The 18,115-nt window shown below is 40.1% G+C and overlaps 1 protein-coding gene and 1 non-coding gene across 2 annotated transcripts in view; one reads left to right on the forward strand and one right to left on the reverse strand.

The window, feature by feature from the left end:
* Positions 1–18,115, forward strand: part of Sptlc2 (serine palmitoyltransferase long chain base subunit 2) — a 72,700-nt gene that overhangs the window by 23,620 nt on the left and 30,965 nt on the right. The window contains exons 3-6 of the mRNA XM_050152384.1: positions 3,949–4,103; positions 8,203–8,351; positions 14,144–14,268; positions 16,457–16,550. Of these exons, the coding sequence (XP_050008341.1) occupies positions 3,949–4,103; positions 8,203–8,351; positions 14,144–14,268; positions 16,457–16,550 (523 nt within the window). The remainder of the gene's footprint in view (positions 1–3,948; positions 4,104–8,202; positions 8,352–14,143; positions 14,269–16,456; positions 16,551–18,115) is intronic.
* LOC126507786 (U6 spliceosomal RNA) lies at positions 13,548–13,652 on the reverse strand. Its single transcript, XR_007593640.1, has one exon. It is a non-coding gene; the product is annotated as a U6 spliceosomal RNA (small nuclear RNA).

Raw genomic sequence — 18,115 nt, forward strand, 5'->3', positions numbered from 1 at the left:
TTACCTTATCCCTCATGCCCAGTTCGTGCCTGGAAGGAACTACTCTGTCAATGTTTGTTCAGTGATGGATCATCGTGACTGTAGGTCCACCCTGACTAAAGTCATTCCACAGTGACTGGATTAGGAGGAGAGAAGGGCAGGGAAATGGTGACATGGGGTAGAAATGATAGGATTTCATTATTTGAAGAGAGATCAACCCACTTTGTTCTTTAATGTAGCTTGAAAGTCTGTCAACATGGTGAATAAATGAATGAAAAAATAAGTCCTCATTTAAAATCTTTTAATTTACATCTATTTGTAATGAGGTGGTGTCCTCCGCATGTGTGTGGAGGTCAGAGAAAAACATGCAGGAGTCAGTTCTCTCCTTCATGTAAGTTCTGAGGTAGTCAGGCTTCGCAGCAGGTGCCTTTACCTACTAAGCCATCTTGCTGAACCAAGTCCCCTACTTTAACCTTAGTCCTAGAATATCAAAGGTACAAGATTTTTCAGACAATAGACACCCTGATTGTCTGGAATTGAGGTGTTCCATAGCAATTTCTCTTCTGGGCTAAGCTTCATGGAATCTAGTTAGCTGTCCTTAGATCTGCTTCCCTATTTAACCTCCACTAAAGCTGCCACCTTAGAACTAGGTAGGGGGTCAAGAAAAACTAAATTTGGCCTAAGTCCCTCTGCTGCTGTTGTGCCCACTGCTTTTGGACCTGGCATCCCTTGTTCTATCCATTGAAGCTCTGCCATGCTCTATCCTGCAGCCCTTTTCCTGTCTTGGCTTTTGGTTACCCTTCTGGTATCTGTTTGTTTGTTTGTTTGTTTTAAAGATTTATTTAAGTATACAGTGGTCTGCCTGCATGTATGCCTACAGGCCAGAAGAGGGCACTAGATCTCATTACAGATGGTTGTGAACCACCATGTGGTTGCTGGGAATTGAACTCAGGACCTTTGGAAGAGCAAGCAGTGCTCTTAACCACTGAGCCATCTCTCCAGCCCCCCCCCCCCTTCTGGTATCTGAACCAGCCTCAGAGGGATTGTTTTGCCTTTTCCATGCTGATGTATTTAAAACATACCTTTTTGTTGCTAATAAAAATTTGTCTGTGAGAAAACAGTTGCTTAAAGTATTTAGAGTTCATCCTTGAACATTAATGTGCGATGTTTAGAAAACAGTTGAAAAAAACTGTTTAAAATAGCTGATTAGAGTTAGAAAGGATCTTCAGATTTGCAAGACACAATGCCCTCTTTACATTTAATGTTTTCTTCGGACAAAAAACGTGTAATACGTGTGTCTATCAGAGCTGGTGAGATGGCTCAGTGTGGAAGGCACTTGTCTTGTAAGCCTAGTGACCTGAATTGGATCCAGAGAATTCATGTTAAGGTGTTTGGAGAGAACCAACTCCAAGAAGCTGTCTTCTGGCCTCCATACATGCTGTGGCATGCATATCCACAATACATATATGAGCACATGCATGTATACACACTAATAGCTAATAAGAGTGAGCCGAGATGATCAGTACTGTGGTTTTACTAGCAGAAGCTAGAGACTGGAATGTACATAGTTCAGTTAATAATAGAGGGATTGCCTCCTATCACCACATGGGTATACTGTTATCTCAGCACTTCAGAGGGAGACAGCCAAAGTCATCCTTGGCTACATAATGAATTTGAGACCTGTTTCCAAAACAACAAAACATGCTGTTAGTCTAGTCAGTGTGAAGATGAAGACTACTGCGTGCACATGCGCACACACACATGCACATGCTCGTATATCCATGCATATGTACATGCTTTTGGAAATAAATACATGGTAAATAATAGTCAAAATAAAATAATTAGAATTTGAGTATCTCTGTCCCTACCTTTGCTTAGCTGGTATCCTTGATGGAAGGGGAGACTATGAAAGGGAACAGGTTTATTAAGTGATTACCTTCCAGTTATGACAGACACATTATTATTATTATTATATAATATTTTTAAATATGTATGAGTCCTTTTCCTGCAAATGTCTTTGACCCATATTCAGAGCTCATTGGAGCTCCCAGAATTGGAGTTACAGACTCCAATTACTGTTACAGTAATGTAACATGGAGGGGTGCCTGTTTGTTGTTGGGGTTTTCTGTCCCGCCAGGTTCCCACAGCTGTTTAGTCCCAGAGAAAAATCACACATAGATCTCTATAAGTTATAAGCTGATTGGCCCATTAGCTCTAGCCTCTCACTGGCTAACTCTCACATCTTGATCAATCCATTTTTCTGATATATGTTAGCCATGTGGCTTAGTACCTTCTTTCAGTGGGGCAGCACACATCCTGCTGCTTTGGTTCTCTGGGCAGAAGTGGGAGGAATCAACTTCCTCCTTCCCAGAATTCTCCTGTTCTCATTACATCATTTCTACTTCCTGTCTGGTTTTCCCGCCTATATTTTCTGCCTGGCCAATCAGTGTTTATTTATAACATGATTGACAGAATACAGACAATTCTCCCATGCCACAGTAACTCCTGGGAACTACCTCGGATCCTTGCAAAATCATCAAATGCTTTAAACTGCTGAGCCATCTCTCCAGCCCCAGTATTCTTTATTTTCTTAGAACAGTGATAGAGATGGTAGGATGTGAGGTGGTTTATTTTGCCTTAAGAAAAAGGTGAATATTAGAAGGAATTATGAGAGAGCTGGTCTGTTCTTTACGTTCAGAGAATTCTCCTGAGCTGCCTGAAGAGATGATATCTACTCAGGGGCTCAGCTAAGTCTTAGGCACTTTAGAGTCCACGTCGATGAAAGATTATTTTAGAATTTATATAGAATTTTTTTAATGTGAAGCATATGGTTTTAAAATGTTTTTGATAGGTTTACTTACCAGATTAATGTAGTTTGACAACAAGCCCAGACCCGATGGCTACAAACTCAGTGATGAGCTGATTACAGTAAAGCACACTTCTGTTTTCTCTCTGTGTGGTTGACCCTTTAGCTCGGTAGGTCTCGTGTGAACTGACGCAGGAATAGCACTGTGCATTCATTTTGGCTCTATTGTAACTTAATTTTTTTCTCGTAATTTAACTTTTTACAGACTAAAATTCTAGTTTATTCTTAAAGAAAAGGGAGACTAAAATCAGTGGGGTAGGAGTCCATTTTCAGAATGTACTCGTTTGTGTTCAGACAGGGTCTCATGTGTAGCTCCGGTTGTCCTGGAACTTGCTGCTCAAACTCAGAATCTACCTGCCTCTAGAGGATTATTTGTTCGTTTTGTTTTGAATTCTGTGTATATGTGTGCTATGTGTAGGTATATGCATGCCAGTACAGAGGCTTGGGTCCCCTGAAGCTGGGGTTACAGGTGGTTGTGAGCTGCCTAATATGGGTGCTGGAACAAGTCCTCTCTCTAGACCAGAATGTACATTCTTAACTTCTGTCTAATAGGGAAAATCCAAAATCCAAGGCCAAAGACTTACTCTACTGAATGTGTTAGTGGTTTTTTTTTTTAATCTTTTGGTATGGGTGGGTTTGATTTTGATCCTTGAGCATATGCAGAGGATTAAAAAATCTTAATCTTAGAAGTATTTTTGTGTTTTTCTCCTTTTCAACTGGGATTAAAACAATTTTCTGGCATCTTCCCTGCTTTATTATGTGCAAAGCACGTGGGAGGGTAGTTTTTTCCAGTTTGCTAAGAAGGGAAACTATTCAATGGCAGAATTATATGACTGGGTTTTATTTCCGTGGGTATAACTTGAAAGCAGTTAGTTCTACATTAATGTGCTTTAGTTATGTGAAATCATAAAATAATAGGTCAAACACCAACACTAAGTTTCTTTCAAAAAGACTTGAAATAAACGTAGAATCAACGCCTTTCCAAATGTATTTTTGATATGTCAGTTAATTAAATATGTACTCCTGAGATATGAAAAGAAAAATTGTGAGACTTTTCTTTAAGTAAATCAGTTAAATTTTACTGTTTTCCTATTTGTTGGCAGGACTTTGTGTCATTGTATCAGGATTTTGAAAACTTCTATACAAGAAACCTCTACATGAGGATAAGAGACAACTGGAACCGACCTATTTGTAGTGTGCCTGGAGCCAGGGTGGACATCATGGAGAGACAGTCCCATGACTACAACTGGTCGTTCAAGTGAGTCATTTTAGAAATTATTTCTTACCAACAGAGGAATTTGGGTATTCTCTCAAAGCAAAAGCAGCAGCTGAAGATACAATATGATTACTTTCCTGGCAGTACTGTCCTTGTTCTTGGAATACTTTTTGGAGGAAGTGCAGGGATGCTGGGCAAATGCTGCACCAGTGAGCTACACACACCACAGCCCTCATTGATCTCAAGGGCTTTTTTTCTGTTTCATTCGATTCTTTTGTTTTTATTTTATTGTTTGTTCTGTTTTGGTTTTTGGTTTTTTTGAGGCAGGGTTTCTCCATGTAGCCCTGGCTGTCCTGCAAATAGAATAGGTTGGCCTCAAACTCAGGCATTCACCTGTCCCTGCCTCCTAAGTGCTGGGATTAAAGGTGTGTGCCACCACCACCACTGTCCAGCATTGTTTATTTTTTGAAACAGGATCTCATTATGTAGCTATGGCTGTCCTGAAACTCACTTTGTAGACCAGGTTGGTGTCAAGCTCACTTTTTCTTTTAAGATTTATTTATTATATATATAGTGTTCTGTGGATTGCGTTTGGGTGGGCTACTCAGTCTAGGGGTTTGTAACCCACCCGGCAATCAAGTTACTCCAGGGTTTCGGAGGGGCGCTACCTGGAAGGGAATGAGCTAAGACAGAAGAAGGAGGACAAGCAGATTTGTCAAAGCCTCCGTTTATTAGGGACGGGTTACAGTTTATATATGGTAAGGAATGGGGGGAAGGGAAACTGGATTCTTGCCGCATGTTCCAGGTCACGTAGGCCAGGAGGTAGGCAAAGAAGTCACAAGTTGCCACACCTGGTTCCCTGGATAGCTGGAATGTGAGGCGGGTTCCGCTAAGATTAACAGTTAATTGGGTGAGGGGTTCTCTGCAGACCCCCTAGGGTGATGGTTCCTGTAATGATTGGGGGAAATGGCTCCTGACATATTCCCCCTCTCTTATATAAAGGCAAGCAGTTATTAAGTGGAAGGCACCAAGTCAGAGTCAACCCTGGTGTCAGATTTAAAAGAGAAGGAACTGGGACAAGTAGAAACCCTTCTCTCGAATGGTGAAGCAATTTTACCTCTCATGGGGACAGAGGGGTGCCTTATGAGTAGCATTATTTCCTTGGAGCTTCTCAAATAAAAGGTATCTAGCAGGATTAAAGTAAGCAGACCACAGGGCATCCTGTCTTAGGCTATGTGAAGAGCGTTCCTCGTACCTGGCACCATGCCATGTTGAGCCGGCCTTTACAGCCTCTGTATGGTGTGCTATTCAGGTGAGGATCCACACTAACTCCCGTCATTGGGCCCCTGAGTCTATCATTAATGAAAAGACTGTGAAGAGTTCTTCAAACAAAAGATATAATGATATAATTTTTGGGCACCAATAACTCCATCTTCCAGAACAAGAAGAAAGGGCTTTTTCCAAACCCAGTATTCACCTTTTAGTCTGGCCTAAGGTATCCTCCTTCCTAAATGCCTACTCCACAATAAGATTATGAGTGCTGTTTGCCAAAAATTAGTGCAGTGTAAAAGGGGTATAAATCTAAACTTTTAAACATATGCATTAAACCCAAACACTTTACAGCATGTGTCAAACCTTTTCCAACATAAGCAGTTACAAATATCATTAGATCAATTGCAGTAAGAGTACAATGACATACATTGTTGTTATCAAATACCACCAGTTCCAGTCTCTGAGCAACAGTGACAGGAACCCCAATCTTTCCCCTTCTTAAGTGAAGAGGCATTAATATTTTAATTAAAATGAGTTTTGTGTCCCAAAGATTAAAGCAGTCTGATGTTTAGTCTGCATCTTAGCTTTAAAGCAAACCAGAGTTCAAACTGTAGAAGCAGTTCAGCATTTGTGCTTCAGGGCAGCTGGGATTCCAGGGTGAGGTGAGCTGGATTTAGCTATCTGAAGCACATCCTGGCACTATCTCAGGCGGGTGTCCCTAGACTCTGGAGGCAGGATGACACCCTGCAGAGTGGAGTGGTAGGTTCTGTTATCAGGCACTCTTCTCCTTGGGGGCAGGGAAGGCCGGACCAAGGACCTTTCCAGTGGCCTCTGGAAGTCCTCTGTGGGATGTCTGCAGCCACGACTCAAGTCCAGATTTTTTCTTTCTGTGAAAAAAGCATAAACACATCCTCAACCCCAAATATATATAGTTCGGGTTTTTTCATAATGCATTGCAAGGGCTTTTCCACCTTGCCTTAGCAAAGGTCGGCTTGGTGTTATCATGCCAGATCCGTTTGCATCTGGATCTGCTTGTAACTTCTATGAGTTGCTTTGAAGGAGCCTTGTTATGCCCCACAATTTTTTTTTATTAGCCATATACACAGTTCCTCCATTGGAAGAGCCATTTGTAAAATTTTTGCATAAAATCCTTTAAGGGATTTTTTGTTATAACATTAGCAAAATACAGGTGTGTGAATTGTAGCAATGATTTGGGAAAAGACCATTGTTTTTGGCTTTTGAATTGAGCAAATACAATTGTCCAGGAATCCATCTTAAAATTATCAATGAATCTATTATTTAGTATAAGAAACATTGATCATAGTCAATATTCTATCAAACCATTTTTTCAGATGTTATCCTGCCCTTTTGTACCAGACAGGCTACTGTTTTAAATTAAGAGTTTAATATCAACTGGCAAAACTGGGAAGGTTTAGCCATAAACAGCATTTTTTTATAAAACTGTTGTAGAATAAGTTTTATATTTAATATACATATTCTTGCCATAGTTGAATTATAATTAATATACTGTATTTTGTTGATTATTATATACTTTACCTGTTGATTCAGTATCTCCCATAAGAATATTATAAGTAGGGCTTTAACCATTGAATATCTAATTAAAAGTTTGTAAGCTATCCTCCTCTTAAGTTTTAAGTCTGCCTTGCAAATAGAAAAATGGAAAAATGAAGCATTTTTTAACTAATGATGCTGGCCTCGTTAGACACCAACATGTAGAAAAATGAAAATAGATCTATATCCATCTCCATGTATAAAATTAAGCCCAAATGAGCCAAAGGCTTCAGCATATAAAAATTATGTTGAACCTCACAGAGAAAAATTTTTTTTGAAGCACATCTTGCCACATCGTAAACACAGTCTCAGTGGCACAAACATTGTGAGAAGCCATAAATTAGATCTCCTGAATTGAGAACCTTTTGTATAACAAGACTATAGAGTGGGAAATGACAGTGTTCTGCCTGCATGTAGTCCTGCAACCAGAAGAAGGCACCAGATCTCATTATAGATGGCTGTGAGCCACCGTATGGGTGCTGAGAATTGAACTCAGGACCTCTGGAAGAGCAGCCAGTACTCTTAAACTCTGAGTCATCTCTCCAGCCCTCAAACTCACTTTTTAATACACAAAAATGGGATCATATGTTTTATATATATTCTTTTTTTTTTTTTTTGCTAACATACTGGCAACATCTTGCCTATGTGTATGTTCACTATAAGTTCATTGTTTGTAGTGGCTAATACCTACATAATATTCCACAGTGTTGGTGTGCCATCACTAGCCATCTTATGCTAGTCAGTCCCAGATCCCAGGCACTTAAAGGCTCAGCACTTTACTTCTACCGTCAGTCATCTGAACCATGACATCCTTACCGACTGAGCTTCCATCATAGGGGGGATCATCACTGGTCCCTGTGCCTATGGGAGGACAATGGCTCCTAAAGGATCCTTGTGTGTGCGTGCTCACATGTAGAATTGCTGAATCAAAACATATATAATTTTCAGTGAATAAGTCGCACCAAATTGCCCTCCAGAAGAAAATATTGAATGAAGGCTAGTTTATAAGAATGTTCTAAACCAACGTTGGCTATCACACTTTATATAATTTTATCACTGTTAATAGATTAACATTTTTTAAAAATAATTTTTATTCTTTGATGATTTCATGCTTGTGCTTGTTAGATTTTGTTGTACCTTTCTTCTCCCCTGTTAGTAATGAGTCTGTGCTCCTTTTCTACAGATAGTGTCCTCTCTATTTCTCTGTATAGTGCTTTTGTGTTACCAGTGTATTATGTCACCCTTAAGTATTAGGCATGCTGTGAGTATCATTAAGTTTTATACTATTGAAACACAGGTACACAGGGAATATAATTAAAGGTGTTATAAACATGGGTTCCTACAACTATCTTGGATTTGCGAGAAACACTGGATCATGTCAGGAAGCAGCTGCTGAAGTTCTCAAGGAGTATGGAGCTGGAGTGTGCAGCACTCGCCAAGAGATTGGTAAGTATGAGCTCAGGGTGAGTTAGGTCACACACACACACTTTCTTTTCCTCAAGTGATGGATAATCTTAATATTTGCAACACATTTTGAGATGGATCCCAGTGTGTTGCATATACATAATGTCTATAGCAAGGTTTTGTAAATTTTATTGTTTCGTGACTCTTAGAAGTGCCACTTATTGCACAGGAACTCTCAAAACTAATGTGCTTTCATGCTGGCAAGCTAGGGCTGATAATCCGTAGATATGTTCCAAGAATTAAATAAGCTAATTCATGTAAAGCACTTGGAATAGAATTAGATACTCAGTAAATGTAAACTGTTGTTACAAATCTGTAAAATGTGAAAGATTAACCATCTTTTAAAATTTTTGATTTTATGTGCATTGGTGTTTGGCCTGCATGTGTGTCTGCATGAGGGTATCAGATCCCTTGGAACTGTAGTTATAGACAGCTGTGAGCTGCCATGTTGGTACTTGGACTTGAACCCAGGTCCTCTGGAAGAGCAGCCAGTGCTCTTTGTTGTTGTTTTTGTTTTGTTTTGTTTTAAGACAGGATTTCTATAGCTTTGACTGTCCCGGAATGTGCTCTATAGGCCAGGTTGGCCTTGAACTCAGAGATCTGCCTGCACCTGCCTTCTGAGTACAGGGATTAAAGGAGTGTACCGCCACCCCAATGTAATAACCCACTGAGTCTCCAGGGCTGGAGGAGCCTCAGAGTGTAGCACAATTCTTATTGATATTAATAATAAAAACCCAGAGTCAGATATAAAGGTTAATGCTGAAGATCAGAGAAGTAGAGTGGCCAGCCACTAGAGCATTCTTACCTCTACCAGTGCTCAGACTGCATCCTCAGGCTGCACTGAGCCCCTGTCTCCTCCCACCTTATCTTCCTCTCTCTGCCCGGTCATATATCGCTCCTGTCTCCACCTGACTCCCAAGTACTGGGGTCACCTTTGTGTGAGCTCTTTTTCTCTTTGAGACTGGATCAATTTTGTGTAGCCCAGGGTTGCCCTGAACTAACAGAGATCTGTCTGCCCCCCAAGTCCTGAGATTAGAGGTGTGTGCCACTGCTGCCTGGCTTCTAGTGGCTTAGCTCTGCACTCTGTTCTTCAAGCAAGCTTTATTTGTTAAAACACAAACAAAATATCACTGCTGAGGAGGTTTGAGAAGCATGTTATTTTTACTGTAGTTCTCTGTGTACTCTGTCTCTTGCTTTAGTCTGAACCAATAGCTCTCAGGACTGTTTTACAATTACATTCTGGTATTTTTTTTTTTTTCTGGATTTTCGAGACAGGGTTTCTCTGTAGCTTTGTAGCCTGTCCTGGAACTAGCTCTTGTGGCATTCTGGTATTTCTTTATTTGGGGTGAGAGGAGCCATTTTAGGAATTTTGTTCCTATGTCCAATTTGGATTCCTTATTCCCTGTTCCTTCCTCTCAGTAACGGACCCCTCATTGGTAGAGCTCATTGTCTAGTGCCCTCCTGGGTGTGCAGGGAATTGAAATATGTTATCAGAAACTGTCTTTTATGTGATAATATTGCTCAGCTAGTCATTCTGGCACTACCACATGCAAGGTTGAAAATATCTTGTGAGGGCTGGAGAGATGGCTCAGAGGTTAAGGGCATTGCCTGCTCTTCCAAAGGTCCTGAGTTCAATTCCCAGCAACCACATGGTGGCTCACAACCATCTGTAATGAGGTCTGGTGCCCTCTTCTGGCCTGTAGGCATACATGCAAACAGAATATTGTATACATAATAAATAAATAAAATATTAAAAAAAAATATCTTGTGAGGAGTGGGGCCGGTCAAGTATGATGTTATTATGGTTCATAGCGTTTTTGTGTAATTCCTTCTCTCCAAATTTCTAACTAGAAAGACTTTATTGTTTAGAAACCTTTGATGGGGATAAATAATACATAAACATAGCTAGTAATTCCCAAAGTACCCAAAGGCATGCAATGAAAAACCTACATGCTACATGTGGTTCGGCCATGTAGTTCCCCTTCCTGCAGAAATGGATTCTGCTGTTGTTTTTCTGGGCCTTTGTTGGTTTTGCATATTCTTGGACACCTTAAAAATGTAATATTTTTAGTTAACATGCAAAAAATGGGTATCATTCTTATATACATACATGCACACATGGGCTTTTACATTGTTCATGTTCGTACACCCAATAGCATCCTTGTTTTACCCCAACTCCTTCCATCCCCTCCTTCCCCTAAAGCCCCGATTGTGCTTTCATATAATAATTTGTTTAAATTTAGAGTCTCCATATGAGAAAACGGTTTTTCTTCCCCTTTCTTTTTGAGATTTTTTCCCCCTAGTTTTAAAGACCTCGTTTCTTTTGAGTATATCGGGAAATTTCAGTTTTACCTTGTTATGAATCTCCCTCACAAGCTGTGCTGTCTTGCTGCTTTGTGGATCCTTATAAATTGAAGACTCATATTCTTTGGTTTCGTGATAATCTCCTGAACATTTTCTTAGTTATTGCTTTTGAAAAATATGTGCAGACTCTTAGTATTTATCTCCTAATTGTTTTGCGTTCCTGTTTTCTGTCCTTTCATTTTTTGTCTTTTGTTACTGAGAAATTGGGTGGGCAGATCTGTCTATAAACTTGCCATTCCTCACCATTTACCTGGAAGTACGTATACTTCAGTATCTGAAGCCCAGGCGTTCTAAATGATGTTCTTTTACTGTGTGGGCGAAAGAAGGCAGAGTTACTGGGTTGCTTGTGCTAGGCTTAGAAGGGACAGTGTGTTACTTTCTGTCTCTTGTCTTAAAAGCTTTATTAAGATATAATTTATATTGGCCAGGTGATGGTGGTGCACGCCTTTAATCCCAGCACTCAGAAGGCAGAGGCAGGCAGATCTTTTTGATTTCGAGGCCAGCCTGGTCTACAAGAACTAGTTCCAGGATAGACTGCAAAGCTATAGCAAAACTCTGTTTCAGAAAAAAAATATATAATTTATATGATGTATAATTTGTCCATTTGAAGAGTATACTTCTTTTAGGATTGTTTGCAGAGATGACAGAGATGACAGTTTAAATTTTAGAATATTTTCATTCCCTCTATAGAGCTGCCTGACCCCCTAGCATTCACTGGCAGCCAGTGGTCTGCAGTCTTTTTTTTGCCTCCTTTGGACATTTCATATACATGGACTCATGTAACATTGTGGCCTTTCACGTGTGGCTTCTTTCACTTGGCGTACATTCACAAGATTGCCTATGTGTAGTATGCATTAGTACTTCATAGACTGCATCAGCATGCCATTCTACTTTGTGACTAAGTAACAACCCATTGTGTGTGTGTACCAACCACATCGTGTTTATCTCTGCTGGACATTTGGTTTATTTCTTTTTGGCTTTAAGAATATATTTGTGAAATAACGTTTTCATTTCTCTTGCGTATATACTTAGGTGTGGTATTGCTAGATCACATGGTAATGATTAGCGTTTTGAGCTGCTTCCCAGAGCAGCTACACTATTGTATAGTCCCATCAGCGGTGGGAGTTCATGGTTTTGGGGGCTTGGTATTAAGAGGAAGAGGGTAAGGTATGCTTAGTCTTGCAGCTATATATCCCGGGCTTGTCTTGAATTTGAGATCCTCCTACAAGTCCTGGGATTACAGATGTGTTCTGCCATTCCTGGCTTTGTGGTTTTATATATCATGGTTGTAGCCCAGCCTTAACCATTTCCTGCCTTGATTGTTGCTGCCTCTCACTTTAAGCCTCTCTGGAGTTCATGCAGTGAGTGTACTCCTCTCTCATCAACTCATCATCTACTTGGTAAGGACATAGATTTAACCTTGTCTCTCTCAAAGTTCCCAGCTCTGTTGACTTCCTAGGACTACTATAACAAAGAATGAGAAATAGGGAATTGTGGAGGCTAGAAGTATGAGGTCAAGGTGTTAGCAAGGCCAAGCTCACTCTGACAGCACCTTAGTGTTCCCTAGCCTGTGGTCTCATGGCTGTCTTCCTGTGTGTCAGACACTGTCGTCTTCTGTGCCTCCTCTGTATATGTCTGTTTGTCAGGACCTTATTTTATCTTGATTATTTTTGTGAAGAATTTCCAAAGTGGCTGTATTCTGAGGGAAAGGAATTGGAGTTGTCTTGTTTTGGTTCTGGAGTCTGACTCTGGTCTTTGGACATGCTGTGCATCTGTCCCATCACAGAGCTGCCTCCTCAGCCCCTCAGGATATCTTTAGTGAAGCAGTTTACCCTTTACATTACCATGCTTGTATTTCTCGTGTTTCACTAATTGTGCTAAGGATTACAAGTATTCATAAATGGAGTTTCAGTTCTTGTCCTCCCAGTGTTTTGGGGTGTGTGTGTTAACTTGTCAACAGAAAATATCAGTAGAATTCTTTTGTTTTGGTTTTGGTTTTTCAGGGCAGGGTTTCTCTGTGTAGCTCTGGCTGTCCTGAAACTCAGTCTGTAAACCAGACTGGCCTCGAACTCAGAGATCTGCCTGCCTATCTTCTAACTGCTGGGATTAGAGGCGTGTGCCATCACCACCTCACCAGTTCCACCTTTAAAGTAAGTTTTGTAGCTGAAGCTTGAGAAATCACAGGTCAGTGGTGTGAGCTAGAGAGCTACACACGGATCGGGTACAGTGAGCACTGTGTATCTTTATGGCACTGCGAATTTTGTAAAGTACCAGCATGTTATCTTGATCTTTATAACAACATCTTGAGATTGATAAGGGATTATTATTGGTGGTGCTCAGCCGATGAATACTTGTTAAAGTCTTAATGATACATAGCATTCAAGATCAACAATCTTTTTTCAGTCTTGATTCTTTGTGCAAATCATTCAGTCATTAGGGATTCGAAAGCCACTGTAGTTGTCATAGTACAGACTTAACAGTCATTTGAAAGTGAGAATAGGTGTGCTCCATGTGGTTTCAAGTGAGCCATTATCCCTGAGGATAGGTGGTGTCATGGGCACAGCTGGTACCTCAGCTGGCCAGCAGTGCTGCTGATACTTCTGCTGTCTAGCTTCTTATCCTCTGTGTATTCTCTCTTTGCAACAGGCCAGTTACACTGTTTTGCATGACTGGTGACTTCAAAAATGTAGACACAAACTTGTTAGATCTTAGACCTGAGACTAGAACATGAAAACATTGAGTTAGTAGTCTTCCTTTTTCTCCAGAGCTGCTAAATCTGAATATATCAGCTGTTGTGGTTTTTGTTTTTTGTTTTTTTTTTTTTTTGGCTTCACAAATTTGCGTGTCATCCTTGTGCAGGGGCCATGCTAATCTTCTCTGTGTCGTTCCAGTTTTAGTGTATGTGCTGCCGAACCTGCAACAGCTCTTGTGTTTTTACAGCTGTTGCTGTTTATAGTGTCAGCTTCTTGATGAACTGAGTTGGAAAATGCAACACGTGGATTGATTTATTTTTATTTTATTTATTTATTTATTTGTAAGTTTTTTGTTTGTTTTTATTGAGACAGGGTCTCTCTGGGTAACAGCTGTAGCTGTCCTGGAACTCACTTGTAGACCAGGTTGGCCTTGAACTTACAGAGATCTGCCTGCCTCTGGCGCGTACCACCATCACCCTGCTAAAAATATTTTGATTTTATTTGTGTGCATGTGTATGTGTGGCATAGGTAAGAGGACAACTCTCAGGAGTTGGTTCTCCCATATACCATGTTTGTTCCAGGAATTGAGCTCAGGTGCTCAGGCTTGGCAGCAAGTGTACACACTGATCCGTCTTGCTGGTCCAGTTTTCTCTTAATAAATTAGTAATTTTAAAATTGAGTATGATACTGATTTCATTAATTGACTTCTTCATACAGGAAACCTGGACAAGCATGAAGAACTAGAGAAACTGGTAGCAAGGTTCTTGGGCGTGGAAGCTGCTATGACCTATGGCATGGGATTTGCCACAAATTCAATGAACATTCCTGCTCTTGTTGGCAAAGTAAGATGGCATCATTTGTGGCAGTTCTCTTATACATATGTTCTTTGTTTTGATAAACACATCCTGATCCAGTTGCCCTATTATTAACATTAGGCTAAGCACAGTTTACAATGATAGATACTCCATCACAGATTTTTTTTTGGCAAGTACATCTTGCAGAACCAGTACTAGTTGGAGTTTTCCTCCTAGAACCCGTGGTCTTTCCCTCTTCCTGTACAATTTTGAAAGAATTCCAATGAAAATAAATGCCAAAAGATTAAAATTATGAAAGAAAGGTTTAATTCAGAAACCTAATAGTTTTACCTAAGTATAAAAATAAGAAAATGTACCAGGCAGTGTGGCACATGCCTTTAATCCCAGCACTCAGAGGCAGAGGCGGGTGAATCTCTGTGAGTTCTAGGCCAGCCTGGTCTACAGAGTGAGTTCCAGGACAGGCTCCAATGTTACAGAGAAACTTTATCTTGAAAAAAACAAAGCAAAACAAAAAACAAACAGAAAGAAAATGCATTTACCTTGATATATAGGTAAATTTTATATAAACGTAATGTGTGTGTCTGTATCTCTGCATGTCCATTCTGTAGTTGAACTTGTTACAGCTAAAGTAAGGAGAGGTAAAATGCTTTCTAAATGTCGCTACCCAGCACTGTCAGCTCAAAAAGAACCCCTGAGGTTGTTTTCTCTTTTGTTTGTTTTACATCTTAGCATGGATGTTTAGGCACATTGATAGACGCAGTGGGTTGCCTCAGACTTGGGTTTTGCTTTTCTGTTGGTTACACGGTCAAACTTGTCCGTGACTGTGAACATGTCACATTGCTTTACTGGTCCTCAAGGTTTTCTTTGTAAACGGTTAGTGTGACTCCAGTTCAGCTGTAACTGATTCTCTAAGGAACAGATGGAACAAACAGTAAACAAATTGCAGTGAGACGTTATACAAAATAAGGGACAGCCAGCACGTGGGAGTCAGGAAGTACCCTGGAAAAGACTAGGGGCTACAATTAAATGAAGATGGTGCCTCAATGGACGCCAAGGGTAGACTGGAAACGATTAATCGCAGACATGAACTAGGCTTTGCATTCATCAGTGTACTGTGTCACAGTTAACCTCTGGGCTTTGGGAGATGCTGCACTGGTAAGGTGCTACTAAAGGGAAGCTGGGTGAAGGCCATGGTGGGACTCCATGCCCCCTGCAGCTCCTCTCAAGTCTAAATTGAAATCACTGGGAGAAGAGCAGGAGGACTGCTCTTTTGTAAGCCTGACTTAGCATGCAAAGCTCTAGTCTAGTGTACTTTAAAAGCATTCTCCCAACTTCCTTCTCTTTCCAGATAATTTATTGTTGTGAGGAGCTGTGGGCCGCTTCCCTGCCGCTCTATCTCCCGGCCACCAGCTAGGTCTAGCTTATGCCCCGAAAAAATTACATGGAAACTGTATTCTTTTAAACGCTGCCTGGTCCATAAGTTCCAGTTTCTTATTGGCTAGTTCTTACATATTGATCTAACCCATTTCTAATAATCTGTGTAGCTCCACGAGCTGGCTTACCAGGAAAGATCTTAACCTGCGTCTGTCTGGAGTGGGAGAATCATGGCGACTCCTAGACTAAACTTCTTTCTCCCAGCATTCTGTTCTGTCTACTCCGCCTACCTAATTTTCTGTCCTATGAGGGCCAAGGCAGTTTCTTTATTAGTTAACCAATGAAGGCAACAGATAAGATACAAGACCCACCTCCATCAATTTATTTTTCAGGCAAAATTCGCAAGGTTGTTTTTCAGACCCTTTAGTTAACATTTTTAGGTTATCAATCTGGCTTTTTTTCTTGTAGTCTACTGTGAGGTTCTATTATATAGTTGGTTCAAAAATAAAATGAATATGAAATATTAGGAGGTGACATCTAAGTGCATATGCTTTAGGCAGTTTGTTAAGGGATTTTAAGGCATTGTTTTGTTATAACACATGAAATAGGTATTATATCACCTTCAATTTACAAAGGAAAATCTTTTTTATCTAAACATGGGCACAAGAGACTCAATACAGAGCTCCACGTTTTAGATCATGTGTCCTACCAGCCTTTAAGATGAACAATCAAGCAACTTAGAGAGATTCAGGATCGAATTCTGCATATGCTTCTAAAGCGTCTTTGAAAACTGTTTTCAGCGAGATTAGTGTCTTACCTTCCTGTGCTTGTGACTTTGCAGGGTTGTCTGATTCTGAGTGATGAACTGAACCATGCATCACTGGTTCTAGGAGCCAGGCTGTCGGGAGCAACCATTCGAATCTTCAAACACAACAGTGAGTTATTCTGGGCTTTGCCATTGGCTTTACTGTCTGGTGATGACAAAGTTACAGTAGTAGTAGGAAGTACAAGGCAGCTGAAGTAGAAGATTTAAAATGTTCTTCTGGTCCAGTCTTTTCAAAAGACACTTTTTGTTCCTTTAATGAAATAAAAGCAGAATATGGTGGCACGTGATTGTAAACCTAGCACTTGGGAGGACTTTTCATGAGGTCAGCTTGAATATGTGTGTATCTCTATATCTGTCTATCCATCTACGAATGAAGAGAACATGGTGATGGGATTCCTTTTTGCAGTTTATACTGCCTTCCCTTGATTTGATTCTTAGGTTTTCCATCTCTCCTTTCCTTGTTAGTAAATCTCTGTTCAGATACGTTTGTTGGATACATAGCATGTCTTGTCTTGACACTAGGAGTAAGATTAGTGAAGAGATGCAAATAGTTAAGCAACAACTAAATACAATACAACGGCTGGGACCAGCAGGTGAGGAGTTAGCTACACAAGCTGTGTGGTGTGAGTTCAATCCTTGGAACCCATCCGTGTAAAAGAGAACTGACTCTAAAAGTTGTTTTCTTGCACTACACTTGTGCTGTGGTGTGAGCCTTCCTCACCTCTCATCACACACAGGCACAAGACACACACTTAACAAAGTTTGGGGCTGGAAAGGTAGCTCAGTGGTTAAAGAATGTGCACAGCTTTTACAGAGGATCTGAGTTTGGTTCCCAGTACCCATTTAAGGCTGCACTCATTCTATAAGGTCTCTGTCACATGAGTGTGAAAACCTGAGTTCTGATCCCCAGCACTGCTATAAAAAGATGGGCATGGCACCTCATGCCTATAATCTCAGCACTGGGAGATGGAGACAGCAAGATCTTTGGGGCTAGCCAGTCTAGCTCAATTGCTGAGCTAGAAGTTCAGGAGAGACCATGTCTTAAAAATAAGGTAGAGTATGATTGAGGAAGACACTTGGCATTAACCTCTCGCCTCTGCAAATGTGTACCTGCACGTGTGTGTTTATGCATAAGTTTATACACATATACCACACACATACATACATACATATAGACACATGTTCAAGAAAAAGAGAACAGACATAAACTACAGCAATAAACAAAGATGGTAGGGAATGGTGTTGTCAAGCTAAAACTTGTTCCCTAAATGGAAATACCTTTGTGCAGTTCTTAAAATGCATAAATCATAGTTTTAAAAAATTAAAGTGCACAAATCATAATCTTAAAAAATTATTTATATAAAAACTTGTAAAAATCATATTTTTATAATTTAAAACACATATAGGGAGAAAGATCATCCAGCTGTATTTAAAATATCATCTCTTGCAAAAATGTATGTATGCAGATGAAATTGTAGAATAATATAATATTAGGTCTGTATCTCTGGAAGGAAGGATTGGATGGCAATAACTTGTTTCTTTTTTTCTTTTTATCTTAAGTAAAATGTTCTACAATGAGACTGGAAGTGTTTTGTATGTGATTAAGACCTTTTCATTGTTGTTGTGAAACTTTTAACCATAAATATTGCTACCTTTTTGTCCATGCCTGTGACT

This window comes from Alexandromys fortis, unplaced genomic scaffold (assembly GCF_014885135.2).
Source record: "Alexandromys fortis isolate MF-2015 unplaced genomic scaffold, M_Fortis_MF-2015_v1.1 scaffold_47, whole genome shotgun sequence".
Classification (NCBI taxonomy): domain Eukaryota; kingdom Metazoa; phylum Chordata; class Mammalia; order Rodentia; family Cricetidae; genus Alexandromys; species Alexandromys fortis.